This window comes from Mus pahari, chromosome 23 (assembly GCF_900095145.1).
Source record: "Mus pahari chromosome 23, PAHARI_EIJ_v1.1, whole genome shotgun sequence".
NCBI lineage: Eukaryota > Metazoa > Chordata > Mammalia > Rodentia > Muridae > Mus > Mus pahari.
The window spans coordinates 396,464-418,160 of record NC_034612.1 but is presented as its reverse complement, the minus strand read 5'-3'; the positions used below and the strand labels follow the sequence as shown (position 1 = coordinate 418,160).

The following is a 21,697-nucleotide window of genomic DNA, read 5'->3' as shown; positions in this document are numbered from 1 at the left end:
TCTACATTCTCAACAGGAGTTTAAGAGTTTTTCCTCCTAGGGTGGGGTGGGGTGGCTGCCAGTTTGTAGTTTCACCAGGATCTATGTGATGGGTAATTTGCCCTAAGTTTGGCTGGTTTATTTTGCATGCCCCCATCTCCCAGTCTTCTCTTCTTCAGGGGTCTGTTTCTGCCTTCGGCTGCCTCTCCAGGTGCTCTCTGCCCTGCCCCAGTCCATACACTGCCTTTCCTCTTCCTCAATGTAAGTGGCCCAGGCTATTTTCTCAAGAACATCTTCCAGTTACTACATCTTTTCTTTAGCAGTGTCTGATTCCTTTGTAGCTCTGTAATCTACCCATTGAATCTTTAGTTTTAATGGCAACAATGTATTTGACAAGAGGCATGGGTTTTTAAAACAAGTGTTGAGGATACTCACTGAGGGGAGCAGAAACCAGGCTCACTGGGCTGGCCACCTGGGCTCCAGGTAAGGGATGTCTGTCTGAGGCTGAGGGGTCCTGGGGAGAAGGGAGCAAAGGACTATAAGGGAAGATAGCAGAGTTGTGGGTGTGGCTTTGAGACAGGGCATTTCTCCACAAGTCCCTCCCATTGTGACAAGGAGCCACGAGGAAGGTTTTGGTCCAAAAGAAGGAGAGTAAGGACAACAGCTCATAATATGTCAGTGGTTCTTAAAATAGGATCCCAGGGCCAGCAGCATCCAGTCACCGGGAACGTGACAGGAAGGCCCAAGTGCTCCAGCCTAGCACACCAAGTCACGGGATGCAGAGCCAGGTAGAGATATGGCTTAGCAGTTAAGAACCCTTGCTGCTCTTATGGAAGATCCAGGTTCTGTTTGCAGCACTCACATAGCGGCTCATAATCGCCTGTAACTCCAGTTCCAGGGAATTCAGTGCCTTCTTCTGGCTTATGTAGGCACAAGTTATACATATGGTGCACATATGTACATGCAGGCAAACACACGTGGGGGAAAAAAAAAAGAGCAGAGCTTAGGCCTTAAACTTCACACAACTAACATTGCAGATTGCTGTTCTAGGTCCCTGAACCCAGGAGTCTGAAAAGTACTAGTTAGAATCTATAAACCAGCACCCAGCCCCACCCCAGAGCTGGACCTGACTTGTCTGTGTCACTGAACAATGAAATTCAAGTGGTGGGGTGGGGTGGGGGACAGGATCCTCAACTTTGTAATCCTCCTGCTTCAGCTTCCAACTGTGGGGTTACAGATGCCTGCCACTGTACCCAGCTGGTTTTCTAGAATCTTTAACAACCCCCCAGATCACTCTCATGAGTGGGTGCGTAGGAAAAGGGATTTGGAGTTGCTCTAGCTCTGGCCTTCAGGTATCACTGAATCTCAGGTGTCACCTCCTAGCAGGTGGACCAGAAGTGAGCCAGGACCCTTGGGGCTGAGGAACAACTTAGTGTCTGGGTACAAACAGGTGTCAGCTGGTCCTGGCAATGGAGATAAAATTTCCAGAGCAAAGGCCAAGAGCTGGAGGGACCACACATTTGTGCCTCTACTTGTCACCATGGAGACAGGTCACATGACAGCAGGGGCAGGCTACTCCCTGGGCTCAGGGCCTAGGTCCTCGTCTGGTTCAGAGGCCGGGGTCTGATTTGCAAGAGGCAAGCAGCCTGAGGGTGAGGCTCAGGCTGGCTACTTCTCCATCCAATCCAGTGGCAACAGAGCCACTGAAGGCAATAGCTCGGTGACGCGCAGAGCTAGCAGTAATCCCACTGTTACAGAATCATCATTCCGAGTCCTTGTCCTGTGACCTGGGGCAGGGAACACACTCCTCTAATTACGAGATCACCATGGGTAGAAAGAGCTGTTGCCAGGGGGTGGGTGTGAGATTGTTTACACAAGGAGCCGACTCAGTTTGGAAGCAGGGTGGCAGGCAAGGGTGACTCAGGAGTTGCGGTGTGATTTGGATCCGTTTCCACACATCCCTTCAAACTGCACCCTGAGGGAAATTACGGCAGAAGTTCCAGGATAAATATGCCATTCACTGTCACGCTGACTACTACAGATGGGGTGAGGACTGGGGTTGATGGCTACACAGGACCGCTAAGATTGAACCAGTCACTGCCAGCCAGGATTGGGACCAAGGGTTCCAGGCGATCGAAGATTTCCAGAGAAGCATCAATATATAGGTTCTTACCATGACATGCTTTGGAAGAAATGGTTGACAGACAAACATGGAAGTCTGTGTGCCAGGCTAGGTTTTTGCCTAAGTACTGGATGCTGGGAAGCCAGTGTGGCTATACCCAGTCTGTGGGTATGTCTATGTCCAGCAGGTTGAGATGGGACATCTGTTTCATGGGGAATGGAATGGGGGACTGAATGACTCTGGTGGGCCACTCACCTCCGCGAGGGCCTTGCAGGTAGAAGAGTGTCTGATCATGGGCTGTCGTCAATATTTACACGGGACCCGATGAATGCCATTCTGAGAGACACGTCTAAAGGGTATACCCATCACCATGTCATGGGATGCTTTTTATCCACAGTCCTGTGCCCTTTTCCTGCTTGGAACTAGGACTCAATTTTGGGGGCGGGAGTAGCCCTGATGTAAGCATCAAGTGCAGTGCCACATGGCAGGGATTCAGGGTGGGTTGGCTCTGGAAGATTTCCACCATCCCTCTGGAGTCCGTGTGCCACAGAAACCCCACAATGCAGGGGTGCTCTTCAGCTGTGGTTTTGAAGCCCACGGAGACAAAAGAACTCAAGTCTCTGGTAATCAGACTGAATTCTCTCCCATGCGAGAAAGACAAGATCTCAGCGTAGGAAAATCTACACTGCCAACTTATCAGTGGCCCTGCCAAGAAGAACTCAGCTAGTGTCTCCCGGCCGCCAGGCAAGAGCCCCCGCAGGAACGGAAGTGCTGCCAGCTCCCGCCAAACTCCTCTGCCCCCCAGCAGAGTCAGTTCACACTTGGCCAGCCCACCTCTTCCGCAAAGAGTACCTGGGCTCGTGGGCGGCTGTGATTTTTCGACTTGGAAGGCAGGGTGGCTCCGGAGCTCCCTGCTTCTCTTTGAGTCACTGTTTTCCATCTGTCACCACAGCAGCAGCCAGCACTCTGAGAGAGGAAGCAGCCTGCCAGTCGCAAGTCCATCGCAGAGGAAGAAGCAGAGGAAAAGGCCTCTGGGAAGAAGGGTGATTGGCCTTGAAAGTGAAAGTGCTGGATATGACAACCGGGTCCCAGGGACAGCTTCCTCTAGCAGGAGTCTCAGCCTGCCATCGCACCTAGGTCCCCAATAAGCCCAGAGAATGGACTCACTGCTACCCAGGATCCCATAGTGGCAGTAGATCAAAATAAACTATGCTCACTGAAAACAACTAAGAACTTAATAACCAACAGAACCAACTTCTAAAAAAGCAATAAACAAGGCTGGAAAGATTGCTGGCTGCCAATCGTGTGGAGTGTGTGGGCGGGAACAAGAAGACTGGGGACAAACAGAACCTCCCACCAGCCCTCCTTGTTCTCCTCTCCCTCATTCCCCCCCCCCTTATAATGCAAACTGATTTAATGTGCCTGGCTATTCATTTTGATGATCACAACGTATGGATAATAATGACAGCCTCTGGTTTGCCTCTGTGGGTGATGTTTCTTTTCTTGCACACAGCTTCAGTTTCATCCGCTCTCTTCAAATACAACAGCTCCTTTCATTATAGTTCATTAGGTCTTTTAAGATTCCCCCAAGGCCCCAAACTAATAACAGGTTGTCAAAAGCATAGACCAATATCCTTAAACGATGAGGTCACTAACACTTTGGAGGATATGGCGGTAACTGGGAGGTCCCCCTCGGAGGCTGCATCTGATAAAAATCTTCCCATGGAGTTCCTGCACTCCACTGAGAGCAGGGCAGAGGAGGTGTGGTGAACTGGAGTTCCTAGAACACGGGTTTCACAGCTCTTCCCTACACGGTAAGCCCACAGTTGCCACACAGCTTCAACGCCTAACAACCAGTGCCCACAAACGCAGGATGCGTCTAAGGATCACTGACAGCAAGAACAGGGTGGTCTGGGGTGACCTCAACAATTACACACCTGAGTTAAGTCATGGTGGAAATCACAACATAGAGATCCACCCATCTGTTCATGTATCCATCTATTCATCCAGCCATCCACATGTTCATCCATCCACCCACCCACTCACCTATCTGTCCGTTCATCCATATGTTCATCCATAGTCATCCAACTGTTCCACCAAACAATATTTATCCACTGCATGACTGGCATTATCCTACCCATTTATCCACATCCTCCTGTTTCTTCTACATCTTCATGAACATTTCTGAGAATCAACTTGGCTTCTCCAAGCCCTCTTCAGGCACTGCATGTAATCTCAGTGATCCTGTAATAGGGACTGACAACTCACATTTCATAGATGTGGAAACCAAGGCTCAGAGAGACAATGACTTCCCACAAGGTCATCCAGTTGGAATGTGTGCCCAGACAGATCCATCCAACACCAAGTGTGTAGCTTGAATGCCTCCCCTTCCAGGAAGTCATCTGACTTGTCACCAAACTATCCCCTCCTTGTGCTAATGTGTGGGTTTTTTTTTTTTTTTTTTTTTTTTTTAATTTATTTATTTATGTAAGTACACTGTAGCTGTCTTCAGACACTCCAGAAGAGGGCGTCAGATCTTGTTACGGATGGTTATGAGCCACCATGTGGTTGCTGGGATTTGAACTCCAGACCTTCAGAAGAGCAGTCGGGTGCTCTTACCCACTGAGCCATTTCACCAGTCCATGTGTGGGTTTTCACACCCCCGATAGCACACCATTCCTGAGAGTAGTGACACTGGCTACCGCTTCCCATATCTGAGTGGAGGTTCTCAGAGAAAGCCGGATGCAGAGCTCAACATTGCTACTTGGGCTTAGAGCACAGGGCTTATACCTACCACCTCCTCCCCAGCTTCCTGTAGAAGCACAAAACTCATGACTTTTAGTTACATGCATCAGAGAAGAATGACATCACGCTGGAGAGATGACTCGGTGGCTAAGTTGACTCGGTTGCTCTTGCAGAGGAGCTGGGTTTGGTTTCTGGCACCGGTATGGTTTCTAGCTCACAACTCTCCGTAACTCCAGTTCCAGGGGGGGACTGCATGCCCTCTTCTGGCCTCTAGAGGTACTGCACACATTTGGTGCACACATATACATAAGATAACAAATAAATGAATCTTTTTTAAAAAAAAAATAATCTTTTAAACGACGACACAGTTGATCCCTACGGAGTTGGGTGGGAAGGTCAAGTGGACAGTGAAGGGCAGAAATGACAGCCCTGAGGAAATGGTGAGCAGAACCCATGAGAGTCAGCCCTTCCCTGACAGGAGACACCTCACACCAGGTATTGCTCCTAAAGTTTCACACTCCCCCAGAGGCGAGCACCTACACTCTCCAGAGGAAGATACTGAAGAACAAAGACATCAGATAGGAGGCTGAGGCTGTATAAGCACAGGGTTGGGGCCGGCCCAACTCTTCAACCTGCTTGAATCATGTACTCCACTCCTTCCCATCAAGATCATCTCTTGTTCCCAGCAACTGTCGAGTGCTTGAGCTTTGGTGTGCTAACAGGCGTTTCCCACAGCCTTCTCAGAAAGTGTGATAATTCTCCTTACATAACTCGGGCCCTGCCTACTTAAGAACAAAACCAACACTTGTTCCATTTCAGACTGGGACACGCACAGAGTAACTGGCTAAACCGTATATTAAAACAAAACCAGTTCCAAGCTGTCCAGACAGCTCAGTGGGTAAAGGCATTTGCTGCTAAACCTGACCTGAGTTTGATCCCTCAGAACCCAGACGGTGAAAGGGGAGAATTGTTCCCTCAAGCTGTCCTCTGACCTCCACGTGTGCACAGAAGTGACCACGTGCATGTGTCTGTACACACATATCCACAATAAATATAATTTTTAAGATCATAAAGAATTTAAACTTCCTTCTTACTATGAGAAGTGGAAGATATGATTACCTAGCCCTGACCCAACTAAGTCATGTCTCCTTAGTCAAGCTCAGTGAGGTTTGGAGGTCATACCTGGGTTCAAATCCCACCTCTGCCATCACTGAGCTATGAGCTTGGGTCCTGGTCTCCTTTGGGCAAAACCATTTAAAGAACCAGTGATATCACAGGTATGTGTGGGACCAAGAGTGAAGACACACATTTTTGTTTTTACAGTGTGTGTGTGTGTGTTCCTCTATTATAAATCTTGACCCTGAGGCCTCCCTCAGAACTGAGAGGACTTGGGACACGTGAAGTAGGCTGGTCTGACCCTATTTGAAAGGAAACATGCATTCTCACACATACTTTAAAACACAGTCTAGTCAGACATGAATGGGGAATATCTTTAAATCTCAGTACACACAGGCAGGCAGATTTCTGATTTCAAGTCCAACCTGGTCCACAGAGTTCCTGTACACAGAGAGACTCTGTTTCAACCCAAATAAATGAATATTACAAAAAATTTAAAAACAGATTGTCAAGTGCCATGGAGGGGTTGGGAGGAAGAGATGAAAAAAAGTAAGAGAGAAGGGCCAGAGAGAGCTGGGGAGGTAGGGGGAGGGAGAGAGGGGGAGGCAGAAAGGGAAAGAGAGAGGGGGAGAGAGGGAAAGAGAAAGAAATATAGGAGAGACAGAGGGCGAGAGGGGGAGGAGAGAGGACAGGAAGGAAGGTAATTTGCAGTTCTTAACTTCAGCCCTGTGACCTGTTTCTTGCCTCCCTAGGAAAGCGGAAAATCCCTGGAGAAAAGCCAGCCCACACAATCAGCTTGGCTGACAAACTTCCACCCGGGAGCTGTCCATGGTGTTAGTGAGCCCCGTCGTCTCCTCATCCCTGTCCCCACTCAAGGACAGGGGCCATCAATCCTGGTCCTCTTGTCTTTTCAAAAGCCCCGCTTTTCCTAGCAGTCCGAGCCAATATTCAATACTTACTGCCTCCTTCCATCTATATGGCCTTTAGCCACCGAATACTTTAACCTGGACTGAGCTGGCTCTCAGGAGTGTCTGTGCTCAGGGACCATTTTGGTTTTTACAACCAAGAGATAACATGAATCAGTATCTACTGAGTAGGGACCAGGGATACAGCCCACCCGCACAGCAAACATCATACAAACATCATACACTATATTCTCATTCTACTCTGGCCCACGTGCTCCCTGACTCTAACAGCATTTGATAGAAAATACAGACTCATGGTCCCCATGATCTGATCCCCATTGATCCCTGACCTTTTCTGGACACTCCCTGGTACTGCTGCCCCAGGACATTTGCACTGGTTGAGTCTGAACATGCTGCCTCAGACACTGAAATTTATCCTTCTTCTCACATCAGGGTTCTCTAGAGTCACAGAACTTATGGAATGTCTATATATTAAGGGAATGTATTGTGATGACTTACATTCTGTAGTCCAAAGAGTCTAACAATGGGCAGCTGTGGATGGGAAGTCCAAGAATCTAGTAGTTGCTCCATTCTATGAGGGTAGTTGTTTAAGCTGATCTGTAGACCCCTTGTCCTCTCTGTTCCCTGCCTCTCCCTCTCCCTCTCCCTCTCCCTCTCCCCTTCCCCCTCCCTCTCCCCTTCCCCCTCCCTCTCCCCTCTATGGTAAATAAGTGCAAGCAGTTGGAGAAGAGTGAATCTTCCTTCTTCCAGTGTCCCTATGTAGGCCTCCAGCAGAAGCTGTGGCCCAGATTAAAGGTGTGTACCACCATTCCTGAATCTAAAACTTGCTTATACCACGCTGACTTCAGTCTCCTGGGATTAAAGGCGTGTCCTACCTTGCCTGGGCCTAAGCTTTTCATGGCCACTATGCCTCAAGATCTCCATGCCAAGATCCAGGTCAGAAACCTGTGTCTTCCAGCCTCAAGATCTGGATCAGATTGGTGTTCCCTCCAATTCTGGATTGTAGTTCATTCCAGAGATAGTCAAGCTGACAACCAAGGATAGCCACCACACCTGAGAAGTCAGTGCTAGGCAAGGCCTTCTCAGGACACCTTTGAAAATGCCAAGACCTTCAACTCCTACTTCAGCCTACTGCTGATCTGTTTTCTCCGGAGCACTGAACACTGCTGAGCAGTCCGCCTTTGTTGCTAACTGGCAACAAAGTAGCAGCCACTTCTCAAAGCTGGGCATGCTTACTCTAAACCTTGGGAGTGGGGTAAGGAGACAGATGAGAGAGAGAGAGAGAGAGAGAGAGAGAGAGAGAGAGAACACACACACACACACACACACACACACACACACACACACACACACACGCGCGCGGATCAGAAGAAACAGTTTCTGATTGGCTGCACTGATCGGTGTCCCAGTGTGATCCTGGGGCCTTGGAGGTGAGACGCAGTGTTAGACAGAAACCGTAGGCTGCCAGTGTAAAGATAATCAGGGGCTGCAGGTGGCACCCCTAGGGCCCAGGACAATGACCAGCTCTGGGTCTCCACACCTGGGGCTGAGCCTTCACTGGACTCTAGAAATTAACTGCCTCGGTCTCTGCTGCTCCAGCCTTCATCATGGGGACCCCAACTCTCTCCGCACACTTCCCTCTGGGAAGCATCTTGTATCCTGAGCTTGGCCAGGGGCACACTGGACAGTGGATATTACAGAAAGATAAATAAGACTGGGTATAGCACTTCGACGCGGAACGCATCTGGGGAGGGGCACCCAGGGGCAGGAGGGGGGTGAGGAGATGACGGAAGAGACGCTGGTTGACCTGCTGCATGTATATCCCCAAGAGGATACTCAGAACCCACACTATAACCGAGTTTGCACATTTTGAACAAAATATATATGTATCTTCTTGGGATTTACTCTGGTTGATTGTATAGAAATTTGAATGAAAATTTATTGGTTTGCATGGAAAAAAAAAATGGGCTCGGCTAGTCATATAGATAGTTCGTCCAGTCTCTGCTATGAGCTCAGCCTGCCTTGTGACAGAGTGGCCCTCCCTATCATCTCTCTCAGGGGTGAGCTACCTCAGGGGTAACACTGGGCTACAGAACTGATGCTAGGGCCCTCCCTAGAGAGCTGACTGCGGGACAGCAGGAGGCCCCCAGAGAAAGGCTTCATGGTGAGCAGTGCCTGAGAGGTGCCCACCACACAACACTGCATTCACATATGCCCTCAGGCCTTCCACAGCTGGCACTAGTGACCTCATGGGCTCCATTACCATGGGGTAAAGAGCTGAGTGTACCATGTCCCGTGCATCTGCCGAATGCATTAACTGAACACATAGGATCTATGCTGTATCACAAATCTGATGGTTTGCTAAACTTGAATTAAAACATCTTCCTTTCACAGTCAGGTGGTGGTGGCGCACACCTTTGATCCCAGCACTCAGGAGGCAGAGGAAGGCGGATCTCTGTGCTTGAGGCCAGCCTGGTCTACAGAGCAAGTTCCAGGACAGCCAAGGCTACACAGAGAAACCATAAACCAAAATGACCCCAATAAAACCTAGCTGTGGGCCTGAAGAGTATCTAGTCCTCTTAAGTTCTGCCTTATTCCCACCCTCCTGCGTGGCAGCTCAGACTCTTCCTAAGGAGGGCAGGGAAACCCAGCAGGTAGGAGCTGTAACTGGGCTACATGGATTATGGAGCAGGGAGCCTGGCAGGGTACCTTAGGAGGTCCTGGGACAAGGACCTCCCTTTACTTCCCTGGCACAACGGCAAGGCCTGGAAAGCACTATGAAGAACATTTGTACTTAGAATGTGTGTTTAAATGCACACTAGCAGCAGCTGAGGCATCCGAGGGGTCCTGTGGGCTGAACCCAGGGCTGTGGCCCTATTTAGTCAGTCAGAGCTTCCAGGATCCATGCTGTAGGCTCCAGGTGGACCTGACCCAGAAAGAGAGATGCTATGGGGCCTAACAGTGGCTATGCCTCCCTTTCATGGTCTGGGGAAGAAATGAGAGACACCCAATTCCCCTGGGCCCAAGGGTCTGTCCCCTAACACCAGACATTCCTACCAATGGGGCTGCCCATAGAATACCCAGTCAGCACAGGGCAGTACACAGAGCAGTCACGCTGTGCATAAGTATGTGGGCCACAGGGACCCAGCCAATGAAATGCAGACTCTGGGACCACCCAGCAAGTGGGGAGGGTGACCAATCATCCTCCTTACACCCACACTGTTAGGCATGACAAGGTGACCCCTGACCTGTAGGGCCTCCCCCACCAAGCCCTCCCCGACCAAGCTTCTGTTCTCATCAGACTGAGAGCACAGGATGCTCTGGCCAGGACCCAGTCTCTCTCTACTAACTCTGGTCACACTGATAGCCAGGGGGAGACCAGTCAGGCTGGAGCCCCAAGGATCACCAGACTCCAGCTCCCTCCGTACAGTCTTTGCAAACTGTTCAAGTTCATATTATTCAGCGGATTCCCTGAAAACTGGCTCATGTCTTGAATTAAGTAAATGTGTCTCCTTTAAAATTCAAAGGTATAGCCAGGCAAGGAGATTTGTTTACAATCACTCTTGCGAAATACTTTTTTTAAAAAAAAAATATGACCAACTTCTTTGCAAATTACACATACTTCAGCTATGGTGACCTAATTTTTTGGTGAATATGTGTGTATGATTAGGCAAAAGTAGGCAAGCTCACACTGTGAGATTACAGAGTCCCTCGAGGAGGTTTCTAAGTGCTTGTGACAAAACGCCAAGAAACCAAGACCAGACAAAGTCTTGTGATCTCAGTTTCTTCAAAAACACTTAATTTTTCTTGGATGATACTTTCGATAATTCTCCTAGGGTTATCAGATAGGAGTGTTTGTTTCATACATTCACAGCTGGCTATTGTTATTTGTTTATCTGTGTCTTAGTTAGGGTTTTACTGCTGTGAGCAGACACCACTGTATGACCAAGGCAACTCTTACAAAGACAACATGTACTTGGGGCTGGCTTACAGGTTCAGAGGTTCAGTCCATTATCATCAAGGTGGGAGCATGGCAGCATCCAGGCAGGCATGGTGCAAGCAGAGTTGAGAGTTCTGCATCTCCATCTGAAAGCTGATAGCAGAATACTTGCTTCCTGGCAGCTAGGATGAGGCTCTTAAAGCTCATGCCTACAGTGTCACGCCTACTTCAAAAGGGCCACACCTTCTAATAGTGACACACTTACTCCAACAGGACCACACCTCCTAAAAGTGCAACTCCCTGGGCTGAGTATATACAAACCACCACAGTCTGCCTCTATGGAAAAATATGTTTTAGCCACTGGTTACTCGTCTGCCACCGGGGCTTACCCTTCATGGGCAGCTTACCCTTGTGACTGTACACGTGACTCACGCGGCTCCTCCCAACCCTCAGAGTATAACTTGTCTGATGCCCTGAATAAAGTCGGCTACAGCGTGAGACTTCAGTCAACTTGTTTATCAGCTCCGTTCTCCCAGATCCCACCTCCTCTAGAGCGGTGAACAATCAAATTCTCAGTCAAACTCCATGTATGGCCCCCACTTCTTGATGAATGCCTCTTAGGCAAGTAATGTATTGCTACCAACTCAAGAAGACAGCCTGCCTCATTTGTCAAAAATGCTAGTACTATAGAAAGTGAAAACATACAGCATCAACAGCCAGTCGTATCTTCAAATGTGCACGCACACAAAATGTGTACATGCGTGCTCACAGGGATGGCCTCTTGAAGGTCACTAGGGAGTCGGGCTCAGAAACTACCACACGCTAGACAGTACTATCATTGGCTCTGCCTGGGAAGTTGGAGAGGATGGCAAGGGGGCATGCCCCACACTTTATAGATGAGGGGTGCACATGTACGTCCCTTCCCTACAAAGCATATGGTAAGGCTATGGTAATTCCTTCAATCCCTACCAGACTCTCATATCCACCTCACAAGTGAAGAAACTGAAGCTCAGACAGGCAGATGATGCCCACGGGGAAAGGTAGAGCTAGAGAGGAACCCAGCTGGTCAATGGCCACGCTCTTAATGAAAACAGGGGAGTTTGGCCAGGCAGGGCTTCCCTGGGGACACAGCTAGAGTAGCAGCTGTGAAGGGGTTGCCTCTGGCAGATGGCGGGATCAGAGACAGTATTCAACATCTCATAATCCATAAATCAATAAACTAGACACATAAGACACCTGGGACAGAGTAGCCAGGCCCTGTGACCGCAGCACTGAATTTAGAAACCCTGACTGGGACTTGGTCAGGTCATAAGCAGTGTGGATCAGATCAACACCCTCCAGAATGGATTAGAGGGACGGTCCAGCTCTCGGGTTGCCTGGGAACCTTGCTCTTTCCCCTCCGATAATCGACAGATGCATTACTGTCCAGGTCACACTCCTCTGGTCTGACACACCCAAGAGAAATCAGTGATGCTTTTCAAAACCAGCCAGCAAGGCAGTGGCAAGCATCCTAGCTAAAGTCTGGGTGTCTGGCCTGAAGAAACGGCTCAATAGTTAGAGCAATTTTTGCTCTTTCAGAGGACCTGACTTCAGTTCCCACCACCCATATCAGGTGGTTTGCAAACCACCTGTGACTCCAGGTCTGGGGGATATAAAGTCCTCTTTAGCCTTTACAGGTAACACACACACACACACACACACGCATATATTCACACACACAAATACACACTCGCATAACATTCACACATACAAAGACAGACACACACACACAAATACACACTCACAGACACTGTCACATTCACAATCACAAAGACAGACAGACAGACACACACACACACACACACACACACACATACACACACATATCAAACAAAATGCTTAAGAAAAAAAGTCAGGCATCTCTCAGGGCACTTCCATTACCAGGTCCCTCCGTAGGAACCTCCCAGAAGCCAAGGAACACAGATGATACCTTCAGACCTAACATGACACGAAAGAGAGCAAAATAGGCTCTGTCTCCCCCCCTCTCCACTACTCTCGTAACACGGGACAGTGGTCATGACCCCTTTGGCAAAGCTCTCATCTCCAAAAACATTTACACCATGACTCATATCAGTAGCGACAAAAACCATTTTATGGTTGGGCGTTACCACAAGATGAGGAACTGTGTTAAAGGGCCACAGCCTTAGGAAGGGTGAGAGCCACTGCCGGCCATGGATGGGACTTTTGCATCTACTGACACCCACTCTGTTTCCCAGGATTCCCCTAAGTCACACTTGCCCTTCATTTACATCTCAGTTCAAACATTTACTGGATAGAGTCCCTGGCTGTACCTTTGTGAGAGTCCTCAGCTGCGCAGCACGGCACCTGGGAGCCTGACATATGGTTTTCTTGGTTTCTCTCCAGTTGGAAGTGCAGAAGTCTAAGATTCAGGCATAGTGAATAGAGTTCTGTCCCTGTGGAAGTTCTAAGGAAGGTGTCCCGCCTTTCTTTCTCTGCTTCTGGAAGATCCCAGAATCCTTTGGCTTGTGGCCACACTGCTCTGTCCCCTGCCTGTGACCTTATAAGCCACTCCCTGAATCTTCTCTCCGTTTTTAAAAAGACCTATTTTTAATCACTGCATGTGCACACGGAGGCCTGATGCAGAATCAGATCCCCTGGGGCTGGAATTACAGACAGCTGTGAGACACCTGATGTAGGCTTAGGAGTCAAACGCCCATCTCCTGAGAGAGCAGCAAGTGCTCTTAACTGCTGAGCCATCTCTCCAGCCCCTTTCTCCTCTTCCCATGGAGACAGGTGTCCTTAGATTTAGGCTCACCCCAGACAGCATACTTCCACCTTCAATACCTGCAAAGACCTTTTGTCCATATGAGACCACATTCTAAGGTTTAGGGGGATGAAAACTTTGGAAGGCACATTTCAGTCCGCATCAAGCAACTCTCAAGCCCCTCACCTGCCTACTTGCTCTGTCAGTCACCCCCTTTCAGTGTCATCTCTGCTGGAAATGGGCTCCGAATCCACCCTGTGCCTCAGGGAGGTCACTATGTTTAGCAACAGAGGTTCGTAAGAAGAGCTGCTACCTGGATGGTGGAGCCTGCTGTGTTTTGAATGAATGGAGACTTTCAGCACAGCGTTGGGCATCACCAGACCCCTGCCAGTACAAGGCCTCCACCATGGAGGGATCCTTCACCAGTATGGACATCCCACGGAACAGGGATCTGTTTGCTTGGTTAGCAAGGGCTGTAGAACAAGAGCCACTGAGCAATCCTGGGATACCCCACAGATACTCCTCAGGCAGCAGATACTCCTCAGGCGGCAGAGAGCCTGGGAAGGTGCGGATGACCACTGTGTCCTCCAGGGTTAGAATTCAAGGCCACCCTTTCCTCCGAGAAACCCTTGAGATGACTTGCAAAGTAGGTCTCTCCATGTGAAAAAGTTTCAAAGGACTGTTCACACTCATCTTCACAGGGGTCGAGGACCCTGCTGAGAAGGTGGGAAGACGACGCTTTCTGTCACCTTCAGTGGGCATGTTTTCCCTCTCAAAGCATCTCTGCTTTTCTGAGGCAGTGAGGAAAATGAGCTGGTCCTGAGATGCAGAGCCTAGTTGCATTTCTTTGACTACTACTCCCCCTCCTCTTCCTCTTCTTTCTCCTCCTCCTCCCCCTCCTCTTCCTCCCCCTCCTCTTCCTCCTCCTCCTCCTCTTCCTCCTCTTCCTCCCCCTCTTCCTCCTCCCCCTCTTTCTCTTCCTTCTTCTCCCCCTCTTTTTCCTCTTCCTCCTCCTCTCTTCTTCCTCTTCTTCCTCCTCTTCCTACCCCTCCTCTTCCCTTTCCTCTTCCCCCTTTTCTTCCCCCTCTTACTTCCCCTCTTCTTCCTCTTCCTCCTTCTCCTCCCCCTCCTCTTCCCCCTCCTCTTCCTCCTCCTCTTCTTGCTCCTCTTCCCCTCTTCTTCCTCCTTTTCCTCCTCCTCCTCTTCCTCCTCCTCCTCCTTTTTAATGTATATGAGTATTTTCCCTGCATGCATATCCACACTGTACACCACATGCCAACAGTGCCTATGGATGCCCTAGAACTGGACTTACAGATAGCTTCGAGCCACCATACGGGTCCCGGAAATTAAATTCCGGTCCTCTGGAAGAACAGTCTTGGTACTCTTAACCACCCCAGCCCTCACCTGCATGTCTGCAGAGGCGGATATGGTAAAGGAACTCACAGAGGCTTACTTTTAGTCCCACTTCCAACCAACAAACGAGAAACCGTTTTTTACAGTTCTGTAGTGTATCCCTAACAGACTGAAATCGGCTGACGGTAAGACAGATTATAAACATAATCATTGCATCCCAGCACCCCAAGACCAGGGCCACCACCTGTGAACGCTTTCCTACAAGTTTGTCCCTCCTTGACACCCCCAGATTCAGCCAAACCAGGTCCACTGCTCACAGGGAGAGAGCATGGCACTGTGCTTTGGCTCCGAGTCATAGGGTTGCTTGTCATATGGGGGCTCAGGGGTCCCCATGCAACTAGAGTCAAGTGCAGTCGGTATCTCTGATGAACAGGGGTGTCCACAAGACTGCAACCCAGCAGTGAGAAGCAAAATAGAAAACAAAAACAAAACCATTACCACAGCTGCTCTGAGAGCTGTGCACACAAGAGACAGTAGAGTCAGAACGGCAGCCATCGCACACCCTGAATTTGCCCAGCTATGGAGTTGGAGCCATGCTCCAATGGGATAGCTGTTTCTTTGTGGTTATTTGTCAGTGGTAGGCAAGCTGTAAAGGGGGGAAAGGGTGGGTGGGAACCAGCCAATGCAACAAACTGCAGCTCTTCTCCCAGCTGCCATGATTCTTGTCTCTTAAGTGGGCCACGCAGGACCAGACACTCTGAGAAGAATAAAAAACCAATGGGCTTGAGCTGAGACCGGCCTGGAACCAGCCGTCACCCGTACTCCCTGCAACTGGAGAGTCCTTCCCGCTTCTCCAGCGCGCAGAGAAGCTCCAGAAGGCCCCTTTCTGGAAGCTGATACTCTGATCTATCCAGAAGCTCAAGAGGGATGTAGGCTGGACCTACCAATAGAGAAGGAAGCAATCCCCAGGCCCAGACCCACCTACTCCTCCTCCTGCGTTCTCTTCTTGCTCTGCCTGTTACCAGCCTGCATCACAGAAGTGAATAACAGGGGGCCACTCTTTGTGAGGACATCCAAAGGAGAGGCTCACTGTGCTCAGCTTGTGGTCTCCCTTAGAACACAGCTGCACTCTGAGGGGAAAAAAAAATGCTCTTGGCAGGACAGGGATCTAGGGCATGCCTTGTCTTGTCACACCTGGCACAGAAGCAGGTGGGTAGGGAGCTGTCACATTCCCCAGCTGTGGGATCAAGCCACCCTTACCTCCAACACCTTGTCTTAGGCTCAGCACTCAGCACTCTGAAGCCAAAGGTTACAAGGGAAAGCCACACCATTGTTGCTGACGTTTCTCCGCCCTTCCTCTTCCTCCAGCCTGAGCTCCAGCTTTCAGTGTCCTTTGGAAATTCATTGTGCCCAACACAAGTTAACTGAGAGAGGACTGGTGCTTATCAACAGTCCTGGTGGTGCTGCAATGAAGGCGACCCAGAACCCATGCCCTATGACAATTGCCTCAATTTTCCCACCTGGCCTCCAGCCCTTCCATCTTAACCCCAGATCGGGGCTACTGAAGCCTATACTTCTGAGGCTGTGTGCACTGACTGGTAAGCTTCGGCTGCAGGAAGCAGGAAAGGTCTGAGCAACCCAGGAACACAGCATGGGAGCAGTCATGCCCCTGCAGCATGGCTCACTCCACGCCCCACATCCTCCTCGCTGGAGCCGCTTCCTTTGAATCTCGATGATGGCTGTGCCACAGTGTGTGATCTCTTCCAGAGAACGCTTTCATTCAGCGCTTCCGCCAACAAGCACGGCAGTGGAACACAATGGCCCAAAATAAACTCATTCTGAGCCATGTGGTACCGCAAGCCTTTGATCCCGGGACTTGAGGCAAAGGCAAGCGGATCTCTTTAAGTTCGGCCTGGTATATGTAGAGTCCAAGACACCCAGTGCTATGTAGAGGAAGGCTTTGTCAAAACAAACGAACGAACGTACCTATCGAAAGCAATGTGCAGCCCACTTACTCAAATATTCGTGGGTGTGCCGCTCTGCCTGGGCGCGTTGGGCGCTAGAGATGAAATCACAGACAAAAGTATTTAAAGGGGACCAAAGGAGCCAGGTGTGGTGGAGCACTCCTTTGATCCCAGCACTCAGGAGGCAGGGGCAGGTAGATCTCTGTAAATCTGAAGCTAGCCTGGTTTATACACTGGAGAGACAAGACTATGGCTACGTAATAGAGAGACCCAGTCTCTAAAACAGTGAAAAGGGGAGGAGGAGCCAAAGGACAGGAGTCTGCACAGGTGTAGTGGTCAGTGAAAGAAGTAGGCAAGTGGGCTGGTGAGATGGCTCAGTGGGTAAGAGCACCTGACTGCTCTTCCAAAGGTCCGGAATTCAAATCCCAGCAACCACATGGTGGCTCACAACCATCNGTAACAAGATCTGACGCCCTCTTCTGGAGTGTCTGAAGACAGCTACAGTGTACTTACATATAATAAATAAATAAATCTTTAAACAACAACAACAAAAAGAAGTAGGCAAGTACTTGGTCAGGAGAAGTAGGCCAGCATCCCAGAGGTGCGAGAGCAAATCTTGATGAAGCAGAGAGACACCATCTGTGCCAAGACTTCCATGGCTAGCATCTGGGGCCCATATTAAAATCTTCTGGTGTATTTTTGTTTTTAACTTGAACTTGTGATAATGTCAGAGATGCGGGTCCTGCTCCTTCTTCAAGCAGCTGCGCCACCAGCTTCCTATATAACCCTGGCAAGTTGTTCCACTTCCTGGTTTCCCGTTCTGTCCCAACAATAAGACCAATCGCAGCATTGAACGTTACGGACTGTATAATGAACGCACTCGGGGAGGGACGGCACAAATTAGAGGGGATTAACACGTACATGTGCTCTGGTTTTAGAAACGACCCTTCAAGAGTGACCACCTACCCAGGTGTGAGCTGCTGAGCCAAGTGGTTCCCTCCACCATATGCAGCTTTCCACAACAGGGCTGTGCCTCCGCTCTGCTGAGCCTTCATACAGACTCACAGAGGAGCACCCAGTATGTACAAAAGCTCCACTTGTCCCCACCATAGTTAGGGGAATGGGGTTGAATTCCCAGCATCGGACTTGGAAACAGCACCAAGCTTGGAGGATTTCAAATTTACTGCTCCTGAGAGCCTGGGCCAGCCGCTCACACAGCCTTGGGGCCACCAGGCTTTATGTGCAATTTAAGGTATTCAGAGGGTGAGTTTTTCCCATAAACATTTTTCCTTGCCTTGAGCGCTGAATTTAGAAGCGGTTCTCAAGCACATATAAGAGGGACTACGCACCCTTTCCCACAATGCCTCCAGGCCCTGGGAGACTGAGTCTGCACCACATTGGGATGTTCTGCCAGGGTAAGGTCATGGGACCAAGGAGAATGGCATACTGCCCACACCAGAGCACCCTCCTATGCCTCCTGCCTCCACAGGACTCCCTCTTCTCATCGTCTCCCCTGCCAGGAGAGAGAGAGTTCAAAGGAAGAATCTGGGCCCAGGGGATGTAAGCAATTGCTTCCTCTTACTGTTTTTTAATGCCGCTGAGATAAGTATCAGTAGAAACCCTTGGGGATCAAGCCCACGATCTCTAGGATCTAAAATAGAACAAGCTGCGCCAGGGAGAGCTGCCAGCCTCCTCCAGGAAGCTCTCGTGGCTTTCCTCCATGCCCTCAGTCAAGAGGCCTTGAGCCAAGTCTGGAGTAGGGCAAGGAGATCTCAAATGACTTCACTTAGACGGCCCCTGGATACTCTGTGCTTTCCCCAAAGGAGCCCACCTGAGACCAATGCGTCGCTTCCTTCCTAGGACAAATATTGAATGACAAACTGAGTTTAGAGTCTGCTAAGCTTATGAATCAGAGAGGAAGGTTTGGCTGTTTCAGTCCAGAGAAGGAAGAGAAAAGGGAAGGGATTTAGTGAGGGGTGGAGGAAAAGGTATTATAAAGGAAAGGTGAAGAAAGGGAGGGAATGGGAGAAGAGCGGCAAGAAGCTGTCAGGAGCATAGGAGCAGGGAGGAGATAGCTCAGAGGGAAGAACTTCATTCTGTTCATCTCAATGTCAGGAAAGGTGATCGAGGGTCCCAGCTTTCCTTTCACCAAATACTGGCCCCTCTTGTCCTTGGGGAACTAGGGAAGGAAACAGCTCATGAGGCTGGCCGGCCAGCGTGATGTTACACAAGCGCAAACGGTGCCAATGTTTTTATATAATCCTCTGGTTCGCCCCATAAAACAGACCATAACACCCTGGCAAATACACTTCAATAAAGCTCCGTGCTATTACGGGACCCAGCGTCTTCCAGAAGATGAATCACACTGGCGGCGAGGCCAAGTCACCGCTCCAACTCAACTTTCTTCCTCTGTGCCTTCAGCTGAGTGGCTGATGGAGAAGCCACAGTGCTGGTCAGGATGGCTGGGGGTCTTCTTATCTGAAGACACCCGAGCCACCTGGAACCCAGATGGCACTCGCCTGGAACCCAGTTCTCTCAGGAGACCCCGGTGAGCCTTACAACTTTTGACCTGAGCCCTGCTGAAGATACCCACTCAACCTAGTCACTTCCTAGTGAAGCCAGTTCCTAGCACTTGCAGAAAGAGGTTTCTTGGGGTTGTTTCTGCTGAGAGCCATGCAGAACAGAAGCCTACTGGAGCTGCAGGCATGCACCAATTGTCTCCTTCCTGAAGCCTAACAAAGCTGTCCTTGGGGACAGAAATGGTGCATTCATCCTACACCCAAAATGTAAAATATTCCATTCCCAACAGCTACAACCATCCACTGTGACCTGCTGTGACAAAGATACTGAGTTCCCCCTTTTCCTCACAGAAAGGCAAAGAGGTCGCCAGAAGCAGAAACTTTCATGCCTCAGAGGTTCCCAGGCACCCTGACCTCAGTCCACATGAACACTTCCGCTCCTACCCAGCTCTGCTAGACACTCGAATCCATCTGTCCACACAGCACCGGTGGTGCCTTACGTTTCCCCCACAACAGAACTTTCTGCAGGAGCCCTGAGCATCCTTGAAAGGTGGCTATCCGGGCCAGAGGTCACACTTTAATAGACAAGACACGCACTGTGCCATGCAGAGGAAGATGGGATCAATCACTTTTAAATGGGCAGCAATCACCCCCTCCTTCCGTATCTCCAGGGAGAGGAGGGAGTCCGGTCTAAACCCACAGCTTGGAAAGGCTCTCTGGGTCCTTGCGGGGGACTTAGGTGTCACCTCCACCCTCACAGCTTTGTAAGGTACCCCTGGTCCCTGAATGTGAACCTAGGCATGTGAATGTGAACGGTCTGGACCTCCCTCACTGTGGATCTAGTTATTGCCTGAGCCCCTCACTACCCTTCTGGCAACTCCTCGGAGGCTCTTCCTTGAGAAGTTAGAGTTCTCTTGGGTAGTAAGTTTGGAGGCATTATGAGGGAGGCAGGGGACAGTTCCCAAGTGTTCACAGGACGAGTAGATAATGCAGTCGCTCTATTATCGCCGCCCTCTGCCAATGAAGGCCTCCAGCATTTCCTCTACAGGACCCGGGGTAGCTTCCACTCGGGACCCTGGAAGATATTGTGGGATGGGTGTGGGCAGCCACTCCTGGATTCAGTAATGTCCTAACACGGGACCCTGCCTCCCCTCCATCCCGCGGCTCACCATTCAGCTGGTTGTAGACCACCTCCTCCAGATGATCCAGGCGCTGTAGGATGGCCTCACGGTCGGCCAGAGCACTCGCCTTGGATAGCCGATTGCGCATCCGGCGGTCGGTGCCTCGTACGACCTGCACCAGCGCCTCAGAACGGTCCTGCAGGCGGCAGTACACCGAGAAAAGAATGATGCCCACGAACACCAGGATGTTGACCGTCAGCAAAGTTTTGATCTTCCTGGCCACCGCCATGAGAGCGGCTCGGACGGGGCCGCCTCACCCGCCGGGCATCCCCGGGGCCCCGGGGCCGCAGGAGCCTGGGAGCGGCCGGCCGCGGTGGAGACCATGGGCCGGGCAAGGGCGGGAGCTGTTCTTTCAGCACCACCGCGCGGGCTCCACGAGCCAGGCCGCCGCGACCCGCCCTTCTCCAGCGCGCAGAAACCGTCCGGGGATGCGGGCACAAGGCACCGCCCGCATAGTCAGCAGGGCCCGCCCGCCGGGAGCTTCCTGGGCCGGGAGGCAGCGCGAGGCCTTGGCTGCTGCGTCCCGCTCCTGCGCGCCCCGATCGTTCCTGCGCGCCCCGCTCCTGTGCGCTCGGCTCCTGCGCGCCCCGCTCCTGCGCGCCCCGAAACCACGGCGCCGGTGCGCAGTGACGCGGCCTGCGCTCATCAGCATGCACGCGGCGCCCGCTGCCCCGCCCGCCGCCCCAAACCGATCCCGCGCGCCACCCCTGGCCAGGATAGGCCCACGTGGAGCGAGGCCCAGGGCGCGGCACCACTGGAGCTGTGGACCGCCCTCCGTGCCTGGGCTTATTGTAGGGGACAAAACCCAGACTTGACCCCTGTGGACACGAAGCCTTAGGGAACGCCGATCAGGACTGTGCTGCGGGTGCACGGCCGGGTGTGGTGAGGTGCCTTTGTGCGGTAATGATTCAGAGCCACCTAGATTTGCCTGCCCACCGCACCTTGTCAAACCTAATCTGATTGGTTGCCCTCCTCTGGGACCAAAGGATAAAAAAGGAGAGTAGAGTAGACTGGAGATTGAGTGATCCTATTGTAGCATCGGGCCAAACAAATAAAGGAAACACAAATCTTGACCAGGTGTCCCAAGT

The 21,697-nt window shown here is 50.8% G+C and overlaps 1 protein-coding gene across 1 annotated transcript in view; it reads right to left on the bottom strand.

Moving 5' to 3' along the window:
• The window catches only part of Galnt9 (polypeptide N-acetylgalactosaminyltransferase 9), a 77,177-nt gene extending 55,992 nt beyond the window's left edge, over positions 1-21,185 (bottom strand). The window contains exon 1 of the mRNA XM_021186594.1: positions 20,598-21,185. Coding sequence (XP_021042253.1) covers positions 20,598-20,838 — 241 coding nt within the window. The 5' untranslated portion in view covers positions 20,839-21,185. The remainder of the gene's footprint in view (positions 1-20,597) is intronic.
• Positions 21,186-21,697: the final 512 nt, after the last annotated feature.